The sequence below is a fragment of the Phanerochaete carnosa genome (assembly GCF_000300595.1).
Source record: "Phanerochaete carnosa HHB-10118-sp unplaced genomic scaffold PHACAscaffold_12, whole genome shotgun sequence".
Taxonomy (NCBI): Eukaryota; Fungi; Basidiomycota; class Agaricomycetes; order Polyporales; family Phanerochaetaceae; genus Phanerochaete; species Phanerochaete carnosa.
Window position 1 is genome coordinate 506,999 of NW_006767639.1, and position 18,423 is coordinate 525,421.

General features: G+C 53.3%; 5 protein-coding genes across 5 annotated transcripts; 1 reads left to right on the plus strand and 4 right to left on the minus strand.

The window, feature by feature from the left end:
• Positions 1-1,074: 1,074 nt before the first annotated feature.
• PHACADRAFT_188436 (uncharacterized protein) lies at positions 1,075-2,608 on the minus strand (the record flags this gene model as incomplete). Its single annotated transcript, XM_007401208.1, has 10 exons — positions 1,075-1,365; positions 1,418-1,488; positions 1,548-1,731; positions 1,786-1,825; positions 1,878-1,955; positions 2,011-2,033; positions 2,090-2,202; positions 2,256-2,400; positions 2,451-2,553; positions 2,600-2,608. 10 exons carry the CDS (start codon positions 2,606-2,608, stop codon positions 1,214-1,216), a joined length of 918 nt encoding a protein of 305 aa, XP_007401270.1. The 3' UTR covers positions 1,075-1,213.
• Positions 2,609-3,739: 1,131 nt separating this feature from the next.
• PHACADRAFT_188437 (uncharacterized protein) lies at positions 3,740-6,300 on the minus strand (the record flags this gene model as incomplete). The annotated part of the gene is made up of 5 exons (XM_007401209.1): positions 3,740-4,150; positions 4,214-4,487; positions 4,545-4,702; positions 4,765-5,998; positions 6,061-6,300. 5 exons carry the CDS (start codon positions 6,298-6,300, stop codon positions 3,801-3,803), a joined length of 2,256 nt encoding a protein of 751 aa, XP_007401271.1. The 3' UTR covers positions 3,740-3,800.
• A 2,613-nt stretch (positions 6,301-8,913) lies between these two features.
• Positions 8,914-14,274, minus strand: PHACADRAFT_213841 (uncharacterized protein). The gene is made up of 16 exons (XM_007401210.1): positions 14,084-14,274; positions 13,836-14,022; positions 12,685-13,788; positions 12,485-12,633; positions 12,243-12,432; positions 12,017-12,184; positions 11,743-11,963; positions 11,448-11,692; positions 11,070-11,394; positions 10,708-11,022; positions 10,253-10,660; positions 9,980-10,199; positions 9,829-9,927; positions 9,598-9,773; positions 9,316-9,543; positions 8,914-9,262 (listed from the first exon to the last, which is right to left on the minus strand). Exons 1-16 carry the CDS (start codon positions 14,174-14,176, stop codon positions 9,032-9,034), a joined length of 4,359 nt encoding a protein of 1,452 aa, XP_007401272.1. The 5' UTR covers positions 14,177-14,274; the 3' UTR covers positions 8,914-9,031.
• An 89-nt stretch (positions 14,275-14,363) lies between these two features.
• Positions 14,364-15,328, plus strand: PHACADRAFT_264598 (uncharacterized protein). Its single transcript, XM_007401211.1, has 5 exons — positions 14,364-14,535; positions 14,586-14,598; positions 14,651-14,730; positions 14,784-14,923; positions 14,972-15,328. Exons 1-5 carry the CDS (start codon positions 14,392-14,394, stop codon positions 15,309-15,311), a joined length of 717 nt encoding a protein of 238 aa, XP_007401273.1. The 5' UTR covers positions 14,364-14,391; the 3' UTR covers positions 15,312-15,328.
• An 84-nt stretch (positions 15,329-15,412) lies between these two features.
• PHACADRAFT_264601 (uncharacterized protein) lies at positions 15,413-17,619 on the minus strand. The gene is made up of 10 exons (XM_007401212.1): positions 17,577-17,619; positions 17,181-17,381; positions 17,031-17,113; positions 16,669-16,977; positions 16,581-16,617; positions 16,517-16,527; positions 16,337-16,464; positions 16,140-16,281; positions 15,768-16,085; positions 15,413-15,715 (listed from the first exon to the last, which is right to left on the minus strand). The coding sequence occupies exons 2-10, from the start codon at positions 17,263-17,265 to the stop codon at positions 15,620-15,622; spliced, it is 1,209 nt and encodes a 402-aa protein (XP_007401274.1). The 5' UTR covers positions 17,266-17,381; positions 17,577-17,619; the 3' UTR covers positions 15,413-15,619.
• Between the last annotated feature and the right edge of the window lie 804 nt (positions 17,620-18,423).

Here is an 18,423-nt window from a genome sequence, read left to right on the forward strand (position 1 = left end):
GCAGTTGCTGCGTTCGGGAGAGGTGAGTCATCTCCGGCGAGCAATATGCTCGTGGGACGCAGACATATATCTCTGTCCATCGCCTCTGTTGGCACAAAGATTGACCTAAGATTGGCCTCGTCGTGGGTAGAGACCTGAGGCCTGAACGTCGAATGATGACAGCCGCCACGAAACTGTCGGAGACCGATTGTTTTGTCGAGTTTAAAGGTAGTTTACACAAGTCGAATGAGCGACGTGCGCAAACAGACTCGAAGCGCTCATCATCGCCACCTTGAGGCCCGCGGCCTAGGATGAGTCCAACAGCGGACAAACACAAACCCGCCCAGGAGTGTTAGGTACGGGGATCCTCCTGACCGCAGGTGCAGCCGCGAGGGACAAATCCGCACGCCTCGTCCCGTCTAACCTCCATCTGCGTTACTGCATGCACTGGCGAGTGCGCACCTGGCGACGTCGAAGAGATCGAGTACGGGGTGCTTACCGAGGCTGCGTCCTGGAGGTCAGGGAGGTCAGCGAGCAGGACGCAGCCTTGGTAAGCACCCCGTACTCGATCTCGGAGTCGCGCCTCAGTGGAGGAGCTGATTCGATGGTCCCCGCTTCGCAATTAAAACTCCGAGGATCGCGCATCAGTCAGAGAGCGCATCAGCATTTCAATCTTTGACCTCCGACAATATTGCTCGGCTGGGCTGATCCCGTCGTCCCGAGCCTTAGTAATACGTCCTGCAGGCGGCACACACTGCTTCGATTGCATGGCGATCTAGCACCACACTATCAGGAAAATATACTCACAACTTCGTTAAGACTCGTGTACTCTAGCATAATATATGCGTTCACGAAGGGATCGCAATAGAGTACTAGTCGTACACCATTGCTCACGCAAAGTCCATATGATCCTGCGGTGACAGCGTTGCTGAGGCGGGGGCCATCGCCGTAGAATAGCACGCGCGAGTCATGCGTCTGCAGGCTACACATATGCGCGGCTTTATCTGCGAACAGGCAGTCCGCGCGCACGCTGTGGCCAGATGCCTGGCCTGCAGGCAGTGCGATCACCGCCAATTGGGACCACAACGACCCTGGTTGAATGCAGCCCCAAAAGGAGGCCCGAATGTGTATTGCGACCATAGACGGCATACATACTCAAGAGTCCGCATCGTACAGTCCATGTCTATATCTACGGTCAAGCTTGAGTGAGAAAAGAGGGCCTTGCAGCCGACATTTAGTAGACAGGAATAGTGGGGGATTTGTCGGCCTCCTTGTCGGTCTCGTCGGTCTCGTCCCCCGCCGGCTGCGCGCTGTAGAGAAAGTAGCCAGGGTTGAATACCGCGAGTGAGTACATCGCAAGGACGACCATCGCCCCGTCCAGCACGTCTGCAACGGTCAGTCAGCAGATACACAAGGCGATGGAAGGCAGATAACGCACTGAAATATACCTGAGTAGCAATAACCCTGCCGTTCCATCCGTCGGCGAGCTCGATCACACGGTAGATGGCTCTGGAAATCAGGCAGTTAGCATGCGCAAATGTAGGGTACAAGGACTGGGAGTTCCGTACCGGATAAAGAGCGTAAGAGTGCTGAAGCCCATGGCCGCAGAAAAGAGTTTGAGCTTCGTGGTCCACTGACGCCTGCTATAGAGGGTCGCAACGCTGTCGTTATTCGGCACGCTGCGATACGGGCGGTCGGTGAGGAAGCGGTAGAAGTATTCGGCGGCTAGACACATGAAGATAGACAACGCAACTTTATGGGATGGTTAGCATCTTGCACCGAAGGTGCCAGTAAGAGTTCACTCACTGAGCTGAAAGATGATGCCGGCTAGCATGATATGACTCCCCTAGGAGGCGGTCAGCTTGTGCTCCAGACGACGCAGAGGAGCTTGAACGTACAAGGATCTCCGTCGAGTTGACGTTGGATGAGGAGGCGATGCCTCCACCAGTTCCTTGAATTGCCAGAGCAATAATGTCCTACACATCATGAGGTGAGCCATTTGAGCTCAATAGTCGGAGCAAGCGCACTTACGCAGGTCAGGAAAATCCACGAGTCTGTCGGAGACAATGTCACTACATGTATCAACAACATGGAGCCAAAAAAAACTTACACCAGCGGGGCGTGAGTCGACCATAATTAGGTCCCAACCTGCTCGACAAGGCCGAGAACAGAATAAATATTGCCGCGAGGAAAGGAGTAGGTGCAATAATGGTGCAAGAAATTCTAGATGTTGAGCAGTCAGGCCAAGTCACAAGATCCCCAGCGGCGAGACGCACTGCGCTACGAAGGCATTGTTGTTGAGAAAATTAAGGCTAGACCATAGACGACTTGACCAGCCGATGATCTCTCCGGTGCCCGCGAGAACAGCGGTTGGGAGCAGCCACCACAAGCGATACCATAGAGCGGTAGCAAAGTAGGCGGCTACGGCATATGTTAGATAGGATTACAGACAGAAACCAAGTTAAGTGTACCTGTGGCGAGGGAGAAGAGGACTAGGAACGTAATGCACACCCATTCTGTCGGGATATAGTGGTAGGGCGATAGATTAAATATCTCTTGGGGTGTAACTGAAATCTGCGTCGGTGTCTAAGGCAAGTAGATCGCTACAAAAATGACTCACGTGTAACATTGCCGGAAGACATATCTGGGAAACGACCGGGAGGAAGGGAGGAGGAGGTAATGTTGAGAGGCCAAGCGCGTCGATTGTTCCAATTATATGCGGAAAGCCAGAGCGTATGCGGAATATAGGCGGTGTGTGCACAGCTACGGCAGATGATGCGTAGGTAAGCACCAAGTGTGATTGTATCCTGATAGCAGGTGAGAACAACCGCAGCACGTCGGCTATACAGCGACCAATCTCAGCGGCGGTGCCTTATTTTCGTCGGCCCGCTCTCTCAGATCATTGGCCAGATCGTGCGTATACGATAGGGTACGCAGCGAATAATGGAAGGACGATGGGGCCTCACAGAAGACCAATTGTGATATTCTGATATGACCTCCTGAATCGAGTGCCTCCAAATCATAGCACAACCCACCATATCGACGCAGCAGCATGCCGCAAGCATGGCAGGTACCTCCATGCATGCTCGGATATGGTTGGATGCACCCATATCCGAGCACACACGGCCTCATATCGCCTAGAACCGGAGCCGTGAGGACTGGAAGACTGCGGCCTGTCAATGCTGTTGCGGCTCCGCAGCCGTTGTGCAGCCGCATTGCAGCGCGGTTTGCTCAAATTGCGTCTCAGTAAGAGAGATTATGGCGAAGCAGTGTGGATATGTTTCCGCGTGGGGGTATTGGAAAGTTGCGCAGCGAGGGGCAGCGGCCGCAGCGCCCACTAGCAGTACCGGCCCCGAGCTGCGGAGCCGTCGCAACGAGCCACCCATGAGATTGACGCTGCTCAAAGGGGGGATTTGTCTATAATCCACATGATATCAATGGGAAATTCGCGCATACCAAAAGGACCAACGCCGACGGCGGTGTATACGCCAAGAACGATGGCCGGTCACCGTATCTATGCTCGGTGATTGAGGCCTGGGCGCCCCAAGTTTAAATACGCGGGCGACAGCCGCTGCGCTTTGAAGATACAGACACCGAGGCCTTACATTCAGTCGCTCGCAAGCAAACATGCGTTCTGTGTGCGCACATTTTCAGGTTGGCGAAATCACTCCAAACCGTGTTCGCAATATGCCGAGCAAGTTTAAACTCCGATCAGTCCCTTTCTCCGACTGAGGTCGGCTATAACTTACAAGCAGACCAGCGCGATGTGGTGTCAACAAACATATGCTCTGCAGACCAAGTGCTACATGTGAGAGTCGTGTTTAAATTGCGTCTGGAACACTAGAGTACTCGTCATTTGTCTTGCTCCCGGTAGCAGCCACCACAAAGACGAAGCCATCCACCGAAGGCAGGTGTTCAAACTGGTCCCCTGTCTTTGGCTTCGCAGAGTTGAGCAATGCCTTATTAGAAAGCACAGCTCTCCATGGGCTGTCCAGATCTTCATGTGTCAACTGGAAAAGCATGCAGCTGTTCACAGAGTTCTGCTTGTCCTGAGACACTGGCAATTCAATTTTCCATCCACCCCAAACAGCCTTCCAACTGCATTCGTCGAGAGTCCTGTAGTGCTGCGAAAGCATCCAATACCAGTCTGAGATCAAAGTTGGAAGGGGTCCTGATCAGCATCCAGAGGTGACAAGAGGTATGCCCTTGAATAGCTGGGAGAACTTCAAGTCACCACCCACAAAATAACCATCCTGTTTCCGCACCAAGTAGTAGTGGCTTTGGACAGTATAAGTGAAGTCAGAGTTCTCCGAATTTGCTGCTGCATCAAAGATTTTACACTCTTCACCGTCTTCTGACCTAAATACTGATGTGCTGGAGGCAGAATGCAGGTGGAAGCGCATGCCAAAGACCTCTAAGACATGCACAAATGACTCCAGGTCATCGAATAAATGGTTTGGCTTCAGGGGGCACATGAGCAGTGGCCCTGACATATAGATCCATGTTCCCTATGACCAACATACATGTTCAAATCAACTTATACTGAGCACAGATGAGAGACATACTGAGCGATCCAAGGTGGTCGAGTCTGTTGAACCATTGACAACCTTGGCATAACCCCAGTCGATCAGTAATCCTTTGCCAGTCACAACATTGATAACAATGTTCTCTGCACTGGTGTCATGGTGTAGAAGCTTTGCCCTCTCATATGCAAGCTTGTGTGCTATCAAACCAAGTGGTCAGTGAGGTTGTGCTTCCGCAACAAAACAGGTTATATATTCATACCCTCAAAGGTATCATGAGTGCACCGTAGAAGTTCCACCTGATCCATGTATGTCTCCAAATGGCAACCAATCTCCTTCATGATGATGCAGCAGTGGATATGCTTGGAGGGCCGTGTCAAGTTGTTTGAGAAAAATTCTTGATTGCCAGCCATCTGTGATGTTTCACCTTCCATGCCTCTTACGTTGCCACCAGCAAGCATTGAGGGGATGTTTGACACCCTATGCTCACGGAGCAGTGCATAATTCTCCAGCTCCGGGCGCATACCTTCTGAGTACCAGAAATCTTTGATGAACACGACCTGCATCTTGTCTGACTCGAAGTCAAATCCGAGTCCAATGTAGTTCTTCGTTCCACAGCCACAGGCAGAGTGCCGAGAACCAGCACAATGCCGTGCTATGTAGTATGCATGGAGATGGGTAGGATTATTGATGTCCTGACACATAATCTGACAAAGGAGAGAAGCGTTAATCTGTGTCATATTGGAGGAGGCAGAAGCACTAACCCTGACCCAGGGGTACTTCCTATCATCCTGAGCTGCATCATCAATATATTTTGTGAGCCATTTGTTGGAGTGATGTCTCATCTTGAGCTCTGTGAGCTTCCTCTTCAAAGTCAGCATTGAGATCGGTGTGAAGTTGCTTGTGCTTCCTGTGCTCACAAGAGTGGCAGTAGAATTATACCCAAGCTGCTCATCAGTGCTCTGGGCAAGACACCAGAAGGGCTCAAGGAGAGCCCCCAAGTTCTTCATCCAATCATGTAACTCCAAAATGATTGCACCTGAGCAGTCCCATCTCATGAAGCAAACAAATTGCTCCTGGATGAAGGTGGTGAAGAGGAAGCAGTGATGCTGACAGACATGAATTTCCGTCACATAACTGATCATCTGCACACAAGAATCTCGGCTATCTGGTTCCCAACTCAGGCTGTGCAGTTCGAAGTTCCCTGTGGTCACTGCAAAAGGCTTGTCGTCGAAGTTAAATGGGGCCAACTTAGAATCGGTATTAACTTTGACTATTGCAACCGCAGAAGCCCATATTGTGCGACCATAATGTTTGCTATTTCTGTCTCTCTTCTTCTGCTCGAGATAGTAGGGAGCAGTCGGGTCGGGCTTGCCTGGTATTCGCGTGTGATATAGAATTAGGTTGGGCTCACGGTTGCTCTCAGAGGTGGCACAAGTGACGGCCAGGAAGAAGGGCAACTCTAGCTTGCAAAACATTGTGTTGACAGTGCCAGCCTGAAAGGGGTTCAATTCACCTGAACGGAGACTACACAAGAATTCATGCATCGTGTACTCACAACAGTACCACAAGTTGCCATTTCTTCTCCCTTCTTAATTTTAGCCTTCGCTAAGGTCAATCTGGGGTCATTGAGGTTCTTGCTCTTGATGACCACCCGTTCAAATTCATCCACTAGTTCAGCCCTGAACACCCACCAAAGGAAGCCCGGAATTTCAAGGTAGAAGTTGGCCATATCTTCGTTGGCCTTGTAGACCCACCATGGGCCGCGACCCAATGTGAGCTCTAGACTACCTCTCATCGTTATTTGATATGTGACGGATGTGATGAATCCAAGAAGCGCCAGGGCTTTCTTGATGAGATTCAGGGGCCGCTTCCCGTGACTGTGAGTGAGACGCTGTCAGCAACCAACAATCCAACTGGACTGGGCTACGACGAAGCTGAGGAGACAGACGAGAGGAAAGTAGGTGAGGAAAGACCAGCTCGAGTCTGGCTTGTTATTGAGCAGAACGGACTCCTTATATACATGTCAGACTCAATATCTAGAATATACTACGGATATAGGGAGGTGCAGAGAAAGTGAAAGAATACTGTAGAATCCGGGAGAACCATCCGGAATATTCATGACAGACGCTTCTATCAAGGGTGTTATTGGACAGAAATAAATTCTCACCTTCGCACTGGCTGCAAAGTTTTGTTTTCGATGTGCGTCTAGGATTTTGCGTGCGTGTTCGTGCACTTTCGTGCATGTTCGTGCGTGATGATGCGCGTTTGGTCACTAACGTGCGCCATCGTGCACGAAAGCTCACGTTTGTGCACTTTCGTGCACTTCCGCGCGCGAAAGTGTGCATCTGATGAACTACGTATTCATTTTGTCACAGTTTCATTTTGGCTAGGTGTTTATCTTCGTGCACCTTCGTGCACTTTCGCGCACTTTCGTGCACTCGACGATTCAAATGAGATGCATAATCACGAAAATGAAAGCCAATTGCTAACTTACACCAAACTGAACAATAAAATGAATGCACGAACACGCACGAACGTGAACAAACGCGAACGAACATGCACGAACACGCACGAACGCGCACACATTAGCGCCATCGCCAATCTCAAAGCAGGGCATAACGAAAACCAAAGCTCAGCGTCATGCACGATCGTGTACGTTCGTGCGCTTTCGTGCACGATTGTGTACGTTCGTCCACTTTCGTGCACAATCACACATGTTCGCCCGCTTTCGTGCACTTTCGTGCGCGTTCGTGCGCGTTCGTGCTCGTTCGTTCACGTTCGCGCACTTTTGTCCGCCAAACTGTACATACAGACTGCGCCAGCTCCAAATTCAATTTTTTTTGTCCAATAGCAACCTTCATACGCTTCGTCGCTGGTGGAAGTGAATATCGCGGTAGGGGACTCAGCTAATTTGATATATACGAATGTTGTGCGTTGGATGTTGGAGCGTTGAACGTTGAACGTTGAACGTTGAATCTTGTGCGCTCATTATCTCTTCCGTTTAGGACACACCTTGCACTAACTAACGAGTGCACCGGCCAATAGCTCCCGCATGAGTCTGCCTTCAGCGGTGCGTTTTCGGCTGTGGTGCTTTCGGAATACGCTTAAGTACTACCTATATCGCTTCTATTCCTAGTTCATTACACTCAGCGTCGACTTCCAGCGAAGAGCTGCTCAGTCTCCATGCCGTGTTCGTACGAGGAAAACGTCGAGAGGCTTTCCATATCTCCAAACTCCTGCCACTCTCCGAACGCGTTACCCAACATCAGGAAACACCCTAAGCGCCGTACTAGTCGTTGAAGAACACTGACCACTTCTGGGATATCTTTCAACAGAACTGGCTTAACGATGCAGTCTTCTATCAATGCTTCGTCCCCGGCAAGTCCTACCCTTTTGATGACCCTTTGTTCCGCTGCCTCTATCCCAACCCTTCTTCAATTGTCGAGTTCAACTCACCGGACAAGCCCAGTACCAGTGTTTACATGCTATCATCTTTGTTAGCAGGCACCTGGAAATATCTCGAAGAGTTTCTCAAGCTAGTTGCGAGTGCCTTCATTACGTGGGGCTCCCTCTCGGCCCCTCTTGGTATTCGGCTTTCCCATCAGCCCTCGTGCTTTAGTTATCAAGAGATTTTTCACTCATCGAGCTCTGCACACAGGCAGATCGGATTAGCGCGTGCCGCGTTCATCGTCCAAGCCTCCCTCGTATCATTCCACATTGCACGCTTGGATAATTTTGTCCCTCCGACTCGCACACACACAGAGAATCACAGGATGCCACTGGATGGCTTCATGAGGTCGGCAGTAGTAGATCTACTACGTGTCTCATGGATAGCCAGCTGGACTGTGAAGTGGCTCAGTGGTTTTATTGACCTTTGGATTCCTCAACCATTGACGTCGCTGCAGCATCTCGATGACATATCACGCAGTTATGGCTCCTCTCTCTCTCTGGCTTCACTAGAGTCCTACCACACACTCGCACGCCCACATCCCTGCTGCCAAGGCTTTGTTGGATCAAGGTGTCACACAGGCTCCTGGTCCAAACCGAGCACCTAAAGGCCCTCACGGATCGTCAGAGCCAAGCAGAATCAGATATGGACAACTTGCAGCTCACAGATGCTTACTCCATAGATTTGCTTCTGCTATCCCCATCGAGCAGCGAGGAACAATATGCTGCCGTCACGTCACGCTCTACCCAGAACTCCTGCGCCACCATGTCCAACCTTGTTCTGTCCATCATCATGAATTCTCACGAGAGAACATTAGTTATGTGTAGAGTCGAACTGATTGACAACGTCGGCGTCTGGTGCTATAGTACGCGGTTAGAGCATCGGCGAGCGTATGACGTGACCCGCCTAATACCTAACTCTGTGCAAACCATCGTTGCGTGTCTGGGAGACGTGAAGAGTTTATGATACGTGATGCCTGTTTTCCTTGTCATGCTTTGGAAAGGATACGATATAGCTACACACAGTAAATAAATGCAACAAAACGCGCAAAGAATCGACAGCATGCACGGAAAGCATCTCATATCCGAATGACCGAGAACAGCGCCCCGAGATCGACCCATCGCCGCCCGCACTGCGCGAGGTATTTGTCGACGGTGCCCTGCACAGCGTCGAGGAGCTCCGCCTGGGTCACGCGTATGCCCTCAAGCTCTTCGACCGCCCTGCGGCTTACGGCACCCTTGAGCGCCTTCTCGACGTCGAACACATGCGCATAGTACCGCAGCTGGTTGTACATCTGCGCGTCCGAATACTGATCGCTTCTCAGCGCTGCTATCGTCAGAAAGGAGGAGGGGAAAGGCTCACCTCGAACGCGACTATGCCCTTGCACGCGGGCCGCAGGCACCGACGTCCGTACACGCCCATCATGCGCGTGCGTCCCCCACACGTCTGGTCTTTGCAGATCGTCCAGCCTTCGTAGTACCGCGCAACGTGCGCGCGGATCTGCACTTCGAGCTGCACCTGCACACTCGCCGCGCCGATCGCGGCCTCGCACGCGGGGCAGCGCACGCCCGCCGGCGTCAGCATCGATGCCTGCGTCGCTGTCAGTCTATTGTATGCATTATTGTGGTCATGGGGGATACGCACGCTGCGGTCGTCGATGGGCGAAAATGCCGTCTCGGCCTTGCACGCGCGGCAGCGCATAAGCAGGGGCTCCGAGTCCTTGAACCGTTCCGCATCAGACATGAGTGAGTCGAGCGAGCCGAAGTGTCGTCCTTCGGACTCCGTGCCCGTCGCGTTGCGATACCTGCTCGGATCGAGGCCTGCAGCGCTCAACATAAGCAATTAGGGCAACACAAATCGTTTCAAAGCACGTACCGAGACACTCTGCAAGCCGCGCCCGATCCGTTCCCTCGATGGGCTCGCACAACCGCTCGATCGGCGGAAGGATCTGTTGCGAGAGATAGTACTCGTAGTCTGTGACACGGCGTTAGGTGCCACCGACGGAGTGTGGTCGAGAGGTGCTCACCGATCCGCAGGTCGCTGCCCGCCCTCTTGATTTCGTCTGGGTGCTTCGCGCGCTCGGCCTGCGCGCTCTTAGAGCTCTCGCCACCCTCGCCCAGGCAGAATATGTAGGGAATGACGTCGCCAGAGCGCGCAGCACTTCCCTTAGCCTTCATCCTTAGCGCTACCTGGACGTGCGGTTGGCTTTTCGCATCGGGGTAGTCTTCCGGGTTCTTGCCTAGTCGCTGCAGCAGCTATGTCAGCCAAGATACACATAGCAAACACGCCAACCACTCACCTTGAAGATGATGAACTCATCTAACTTAACCTTCCCCGCCCGGACGTCACCGCTCATCGTCGAGAGGTACTCGTGTACGTTCTCCACGACAGTCTCTGTCGCCTCACCCGAAAGGATCTGCTCGAGCACGTACTGCGACACGTTCTTCGACAGCGCACAGTACTCGCGGCGCTTCATGTCGAGACCCTTAACCTCGACGCTCGTCCGTGTGCCGTCCTCGACCTTAACGGCCGCGTACTTCTTCTTCTGCAGGAGCAGCAGCCGCTGGAAGACGCCATCGAGATCGATCTCGAGCAGTTTGTACCGGTCATTAACCGCCTTTTTGAACTCAGCCGAGATCTTGAGGGCCTCGGCCAGCTCGGTTACGTTCGAATTTACAAAGACGGAGTCTGTGTCACCATAGACGACCTGTAATCTGTCAGACAGCGCATCGAAAGAGACTACAGCAAACATACATCAAGTTGAAGGCTCTCCGCAAGCTCACGTGTGTGCGTTAATATCTCACGACCCTTGAACGTCGTGAGGGCGGCGAGCGGTCGGGCATAGAATCGCGAGTACTCGAAGCCGAGACAACCGTACATACTGTTCGCCGTGAGCTTCAGTGCCATCTGTTTGATGTCCCACTGTAGCAGTTGCGCCTGCGTCGCCTTGCGGTCCTTCATGAGACTCTTGACCTGGCGACGTCGGTTGACGAGCGTGGCAATAAGTCGTGGGAGCACGCCCTGCTCGGTCCCCTGGTTCGGAACCTCGGGGATCTTGTCTTCCCCATCCTATAAGACGTCAGCTTCGTCTATCTTCATGCTAGGCAGCAGCTGACCTCGTCTTCTACCGGCTCCACTGTCGTAAAGTCAATGTTGTATTCCTGAATGATACTCGGATACAACGAGTTAAAGTCCATGACGAGGATGAACTTGTCCCACAGGCCGCGCTTTGGCTCGAAGACGAGACCACCCTTGTATTTGTCTCTCTTGCTCTTGCCCTTCTTGCCGCCCTCGCCTTCGCCGTCTCCATTTTCGGCTTTAGCAACCGCCTCAGCCTTCTTACCCCACTGCTTGTCGGGGCAGATGTATTTCAGACGGTGGAACTCGTGTAGGAGAATATACTCATTTCGCTCGGCACGACCACCGTTGAGGGTCTTGTTCCTGTAAGTGAATTTCAGACCAAGGTTTAGCTTAAAGACGAATATCGTACTTACCATGAGTTTCCGGCGAGGTTCGTCAACTGCCGTGTCAGAGGCAAGATCTGGACCTTTGCAGCAAGCGCCATCTGGTAATGCGCGTCGAGTTCACAATGTCGGACGAACGTGAGCAGGCGGTCTGGCGAGCTCAGGCTCCCGTCAAAGTAGCTGGCGGTGTCGTCCGGGTCAATGTCCTGCCTGTCGCTCTTGAGATGCGTCTTGCACATTTCCATCAGCGACCAGGTTGTCGACGAGATCATGCCCTGTACATTGCAAATCAGGAAAGTTGTGTAGCAGAGACCGAAAGGCGTACCTTGGCGCTATCGCTTGCCAGATCACACATCAGCCTGCCGTTCAGGAACTTCAGGTTCGTGCCCTGCCTGCCGATGTTCGGCCATTTCGACCGCCTGAAGCGTCCGATGCGCGAGAAGTGGTCGGCCTTCAGGTCACGCATGCGTCGCAAGAGCACGTCCAGGGAATCACCGACGAAATCGTGACCGACGATAACGTCCGGGTCAGCCTTATGGACACTCGCTGTGAGGAGGTTAGGACAATGCACGGGCGCGCAAAGAGACGACCGGGCTAACCGAGCAAGTTGTTCAGCAGAACGCGCTCCGTCTGCATAGGGTGAATGACACCTTTGCCGTTCATTCTCGCCCTGTTCTCGAAGTTGGGCGCGAACCGATCCAGAGGACGAACAAAAGTGTGGACGCTGCAGGGCAGCGATTCCGGGGGCGTCGGGTCCTCGAGCTGGACTGAGACGTTGAACTTCATGTCAGTCTTGATTATCAGCTGTTTCAGCAGAAACCTCACGGTTGGACCATATTCGGGCAGATGCACAAACAACTTCACGGATATTCGCTTGGTGGTTGACAATAGTACGCATGCTGAGGCTCATGACGGTCAGCGGCGGCACTTCCTTTGGCGCGTTAGAGTCAGTCTCAGGGAAGGGGTTGATGTCCTTCGGATCCGTGACCGTGGCCTCCACTTTGCACCAAGAAACCTGTGGAGGGATCATCAGTGGAATGACTTAGCGCATTAGCAGCACGACATACTCCTTTGTGCTCCATCACCGGCTTCTTGATCTGGAGCCAGCAGGGGCCCATGATCTTGCGCTTGAGCACCAGGAGCTCGAACGCGCTGGTAGTCGTGCCAAAGACTCGCGAAAAATTAGGGCTAGAGATGTTCGCTGATATTTGTGGCTCTGCAAAACTAATGTGAGGGCTACATGTCACATAAACGGTTCAAGACATACGGTCGAAACCATACACGACCTTGAGCCATTGCGTCTCAGTCCGCGGGACGTCCTTCTCGCCAAAAGCGTACCGTCTTTTGACGAACTTGGCCTTGAAGCCATTGATACCCGCTTTCTTACGAACGCGATCGAAATCGCCGTAGACGTCCTGCAGAGTTGGCGTTACATCTGTCTCGTACAATTCGCCCGTCTCCGGGTCCTCCTCTACGCGACGCTCGCGGGGCAAAATAAACAGGTTCCGCTCCAGATTTTCGACCGTGACACAGCAAGAAAGCCACAGCCTCGTCTTCTTATCCTGTGTCTTGCCGATGAAGTATAGCTTGCCCTCATATTCCAGGTAGTCCAGCCAGAAGAAGCGCAGCGAGCCGTCCTCCTCCAGCACTGAGGCGTCTTTGGAGCCGTTTGCCTTCGCGGACGAGCCTGCAGCCGGGCCAAGCGTATCATCTTTCGTGACAGTTAGCGAGTCGTACACCGACAACCAAGCAGGCGTCTCGTCAAGCGACTTTTTTTCGTCGGACTTGAGTTTCTGTGATGGTGCGAGTTTGATCTCCTGGACCTCTTCTTTCTTAACCGCCTTGGGCGCAGGCTTGGAGGGCGGGTCCAAGAGGTCTTCGTCAATCTCCATGAATGCATCCATGTCTATATTGTCGAAGGAGTCGTGCATGTTTGCGTCGCCCTCGTCTCCGTTACTGCTTGCCATATGGATCTTGCCCATGCGCTCAATTGCTGGTGCGACGCCGCTGTCCTCGGTCTTCATCTTCTTCTTTGGACTGAAGACATCGAGGTCGTCTTCGCTCGGAGGGCCGCTCGGAAAACCGTCGTCGACGAGACCATCAGAAGATGTGTCTGCGTCAGCATAGTTTGCGCTTCGTTCGTAGCCTCCAGTCCGTGCCTTCGGCTTGCCACCATCTGGTTTGCGTTTCCGGGCCGTCACCGGGGCCTTGGGTACTATGCTGTCCATCTGGCCTATAATAGAACCGAGGAAGTCTTGTTCCTGATCCTCTGTATAATTACGCCGATACGCGGAGATCGACGGTGCAGCAGGTGGCGGAGGCTGAGGCTTCGCCTTGCCCTTTGCTTTCGGCTTCGTGTCTTTCTTCTTAGCTGTCCACAGATGAGAAGCGCGACTCCTAGTGTTGTAAGTTGCTCACCAGGCTTTCTCTCCTCTTCGTCACTTTCTGCGTACTTGCCTGTCTCGTCAAAGTCGTCCATACCATTGTCCATGTAACCGCCGATACCATCGTCGACTACAAAATCATCTTTTGCAAGACGGCCCCTGACGACAGTCTCGTACTGTTCCTCCGTAACTACGTCGTAAATGGCATCATCGCCATCCACCTGAATTCGCGAACAATGCTATTCAGCACACGCGGCGCGTCAAGCTCGACCTGCAACTCACCTTGTAGGCTCTTCCCCCGCCTGCCCTCGCGCGTCTGAGCTCGGCCAACGAGTCGAGCTTGCTTTTCCGCTCTCGTCGCAGTCTGTCGGACATATCAGCACGTGTACCGCGGTGTAGGCAGAGAAAAAGGTGAGGTGGTGAGCGTGTCAGGGAGACAACCAGAGGTTCACGGCCGTGACCCGTGACCCGTGACGGCTCGTGTGTCATTAGCGCTTTGTTAAGCGCTCTACTACGACGCGCGCTTGCAAAGAAATTGCCGACTTCGCCCTCTTCCCCGATGGACTCCTGCAGTCGAGTTTCCTCTGGACATGTTCAAGGCCACATCTTCAACATGCTATCCTAAGAAGACCGCACAATTCATAAACCCCTTCAGCCATCACTCTGCAGCCCAGTTCTTGGCCGCAGCAGCAGCACCACAGTCGTTACCCTTGATACAGAAGCGACCTCCGGAGGTGCGTGCTGCATCGTCAGATACCCAGGCAAGGGCTGACAGCTTGACCAGGTCATGATAGCTGGTATTTCTTCCTCATGTGTACTTATTTTCGCCTTTCCGTAATGCTTTTACAGGTCGTGCCAATGTCGGCAAGTCCACCTTGGTGAATGCGGTTTTGGGACGCACTAGTCTGGCCTCGACGAGCAAGCAAGGCGTGAGTTGTGTATTGAACATGTTGAAGCATGCCTTTACCTACTTATTGCTTAGGGCCACACTCGAACGTTAAACTTCTATGGCGTTGGCCCAGTTCCGCATAAGCTTGTTGTTGTGGACGCCCCCGGCTATGGCGTGCGCAGCAAGGCTGAGTGGGGAAGGTTGTTTCAGCACTACATCGAACACAGAGAAGAGTGCGTATTTGTACATCCCCGCTTGAAGGCACGCCAACCTTGTTGCAGGCTGAAGCGCATCTACATCCTCATCAACGGCGAACATGGCGCGAAAGACGTAGACGCTAGCATGCTTGAGAACCTCAACAATCAGTGTATGATGTCACTGCAAGCTGGTCGGCCTATAACTATGCAGGCTATCATCACGAAGACGGACAACATCAGAGGTGACGCACGCTCGCATGTACAGCAGATCAGGCAGGCCATCTTCGAAGCAGCGCCGCTTTGTCTACCGCCCGTCATCACTGCGGCTACGAAGAATCAGTTCTGGGGCAGGGATGAGGTTCGACGTAGTATTAGTGAAGCGTGTGCTTTAGGGTGTATAACTGGCAAAGTGACACATTCGTGACCCTTCACGTATCGGACAATAGACTCGACAAGCCTTGCGATGAAGCAAAGCCAGCACTTCGTCACATTCCGTCCGCCGCTGTATTCAAAATTAAGAACATGGGCACAAAAATTGCATAAACCCGAGGAGTCACAAGCGACATTGCTAAGTACAGTATCATGGCGTGGTACATACGAATAGGAGCGAGTGACATGTTTGTATCTGGACCTTACAACATTAGCGAATAATGAAGCATGGCGTGGTCGTGAAGACATAATTGGTTAATCTGAACATGTGGCTTACGCCGTAGCAGCACCGATGGGACGAGGTCACCGGGCGGAAATGGATAGGGAGCCCATGCCGTAGTCAGCCTGCTCGGGCTCTTCGTTGCCGTTTTGGAAACGGCCCCAGTTGACCCACCATTCCTGTGCGTGAGGTCAGTGCTAGCGTATTGCTGAGTTGACGAACATCGCTCACATCAGCGGCATCCAGTGCCTCGTATCCGAACAGGGCAGCGACACCTTCATACTCGCGCTGGCACGCGACGTCGTCCCACTCACCGCGCGCGTGCCGTAAATTCTCGTTGCGCTTGTCGCGGTCAGGGCCGGGCGGTATGCGCATGAACGCGGCGTTCGAGACGTCCATGCGCCGTACCTCGACGACACGCGCCTCGCGGATCTCTTGGTACGCGCTTACAAATGCGCTAATCTGGTCCTCGCGACTGAGACGCGAGAATAGGGCAGCGAATACCGCTGCGTCCTCAAGCGCCATCGCAGGGCCGTGGGTGCCTCCGGGCTGCGTAGACCGTTAGCGGCGCACATGCGACAGAAAGCTGCGGGCGATACTCACGAACCACGGATGCGCAGACTCGCCAAGCAGGATAATGCGCCCAGACTCGTCCGACCAGTAATCGAACTTCTCGGGATATTCTAGCCAGCGAGTACGCACGAACGAGGGCGCCAACTTGAAAAGCTTCTGAATGCTATCCGAGCTTAAGTTGAGTCTCGTCAAATCTGGGGCACATGTCAGATATGTCCTGCACTCACGTCTGGCCACAGACGTCCATCTCAATCTGCTCCGTCGGAATGACATCGAACCAGTCTGCAGTGCTCTCCTCCGGGCCACTGGATTCGTCGGGCCAAAATAGCTGGACCGCGAACTCTTTCTTGGCGGACTGATAATCCAAGTCAGGTAACGCCGCGCCATATCAGAGCACAGTAACATACCACAGGATGGGCTGTAGCCGATTGTCAATATAGCGGCTTATAGAAAGAACATCAGAGCACTCACCGCACACTGACCGGTTGTTTCCCATGAAGATGGGCCACTACAGACAATATCAGCGGGTGCTAGCCGACCAGTCGAGATGCAAACGCACCTCGTCGTTAGAGATCCACTCTTCTAACCGAGGATCACCCCTCATCAGCTCTCCAGGGATAACGGCACCAAGGACCGATATCCCTGATGGAATCCCAGCCTCATTATCATCGCCAAGGACGACTTCACGAACGAAGCTGTTGGGGCCGTCCGCGCCGAGAATGATGTCGCCCTCATAGGTCAAGCCGGATTCGAGGGTAATCGAGGGTCTTGGCTCGCCGGGAGTGACAGCTGCAACTTTTGCGTTGAAGATGATCTCTGCGCCAGCCTCGGTGGCGAGACGGTGCAGGAGAAGTTGGACGTCCTCATGCTGCCGCAGGATCGCTTGTATAACGATTCAGGGTGAAGGGAGAGCCTACGCACCTTGAGCATCAGGAAGTTCCCACCAGTCTCCTGCATAACCTCAGGCACCCATCCCACATAGCCTATTTTCTCACCAGTCTCCACTACACGCAGTAGGATTAGCCCCACAAGAGAAAGAGTACGCGCCTGCGCCACAGTCAGCATACTCACAGTCGTGGAATGGTGTACCGACGTTCAGGACGGCGATCTTGGCTAGTTCCTCTGGGCCGGCCCAAGCCTTGAGGATTTTGCTCATGTTTGGCGGCACACGTAGACCGCCAGCAGGGGTGCCGAGCGAAGGCTGCTTTTCGAACACCTTCACCTTATGCCCCGCCCTGCTGAGCGCGTACGCGACGCCGAGGCCGGCGAGCCCTGCAGTACAAATTGGGGCGTGATCAGTGACGCCAACCCCATATGTAGACATCTATTAGACAGCCCCTTACAGCCCGGCGGCTCCTGCGTGGGTTCGCGCGAGCAACCGGCCGATCATTGTAGACTTGTTAACAGGCTAGCGGCTGCAGGCTGGGAACGGGGCTGGGAGAGAACTATTCGTAAGGGAAGACTCACCGCCGCCGACAACTAGGAACTCGAGCCGGAGAGACGCGATTTTGGACGATACCATGAGGACAAGCTGAGAGGAGAGAAAAACTTGCGGACGTCGCGGGATTTAAGTATGGAACACCCGGAGCGCCTCTATCTTACCTCGACTTCTGATAAGTAGACTATTTAGACGAGCCGCAACGTTGCGGGCTCGCCATGGTAAATTACCGTGTCAGAGAGTACCCAATCCCGACTCAGGGAAGTAATGCTTCCGCGACGACAAGATAATCTCGACCTGGGGCAGGCTGCCAGTCCCATCACTAGCGAACCAAGATCGGCCTTGCTCAAGAAGATGGTGGGCCTGCTGTACCGTGCCGAAGCCGAGTGTGTGTTCTGACCCGGCACAGCCGTTGCGCTCGTAGCGCCTGCTAAACCGTTTAATCATGTACAGGGTCGCAACTGCTCGTCAGGGACCTTCAGAGACTCTCTCGCATACTATTGTAAGGCGAGTCGAGATGGCTCAATTGAGGGTGCGCGCACTTCGGCCATCCGCCTCGGGCTTTTCGAATTGATTTCGCGGTTGATGTGCTGGTGATGTGCCACGCGGTATAAGTCCAGGTCTGTCTGACCCAAAAAACGGATTCGCCAAGATTCGCCGTGATGGGTAAATACGCAGGAAAGGCTTCTTGCTCCCGGAAGAAAAAATGTTGGACTGATAGGCGACTCAGGAACATCTTGCTGAGTAGGTTTTCCGAACCCTGTCCCAAGCCGAGCGCGTCACTACGTTATGGTACTGCCTCCACGAAGTTATGCATGGTTGGCAACAGTGGACGACGACGGAGATAGGAATAAACGCTGGGCGTCGAATGCGCTG

Coding starts and splice junctions, on each gene's coding strand:
- PHACADRAFT_264601 (XM_007401212.1), bottom strand. CDS start 17,265: ATGAGCAAAATCCTCAAGGCTTGGGCCGGCCCAGAGGAACTAGCCAAG. Junction 16,086..16,139: donor AGTCTGCGCATCCGTGGTTC/GTGAGTATCGCC, acceptor CGGTCTACGCAG/CCCGGAGGCACCCACGGCCC. Junction 15,716..15,767: donor AGGCACTGGATGCCGCTGAT/GTGAGCGATGTT, acceptor CCTCACGCACAG/GAATGGTGGGTCAACTGGGG.
- PHACADRAFT_213841 (XM_007401210.1), bottom strand. CDS start 14,176: ATGTCCGACAGACTGCGACGAGAGCGGAAAAGCAAGCTCGACTCGTTG. Junction 11,964..12,016: donor TCTGCTGAACAACTTGCTCG/GTTAGCCCGGTC, acceptor ACCTCCTCACAG/CGAGTGTCCATAAGGCTGAC. Junction 9,774..9,828: donor GCGGCTTGCAGAGTGTCTCG/GTACGTGCTTTG, acceptor TGAGCGCTGCAG/GCCTCGATCCGAGCAGGTAT.
- PHACADRAFT_264598 (XM_007401211.1), top strand. CDS start 14,392: ATGTTCAAGGCCACATCTTCAACATGCTATCCTAAGAAGACCGCACAA. Junction 14,731..14,783: donor CCTCGACGAGCAAGCAAGGC/GTGAGTTGTGTA, acceptor CTTATTGCTTAG/GGCCACACTCGAACGTTAAA. Junction 14,924..14,971: donor TACATCGAACACAGAGAAGA/GTGCGTATTTGT, acceptor ACCTTGTTGCAG/GCTGAAGCGCATCTACATCC.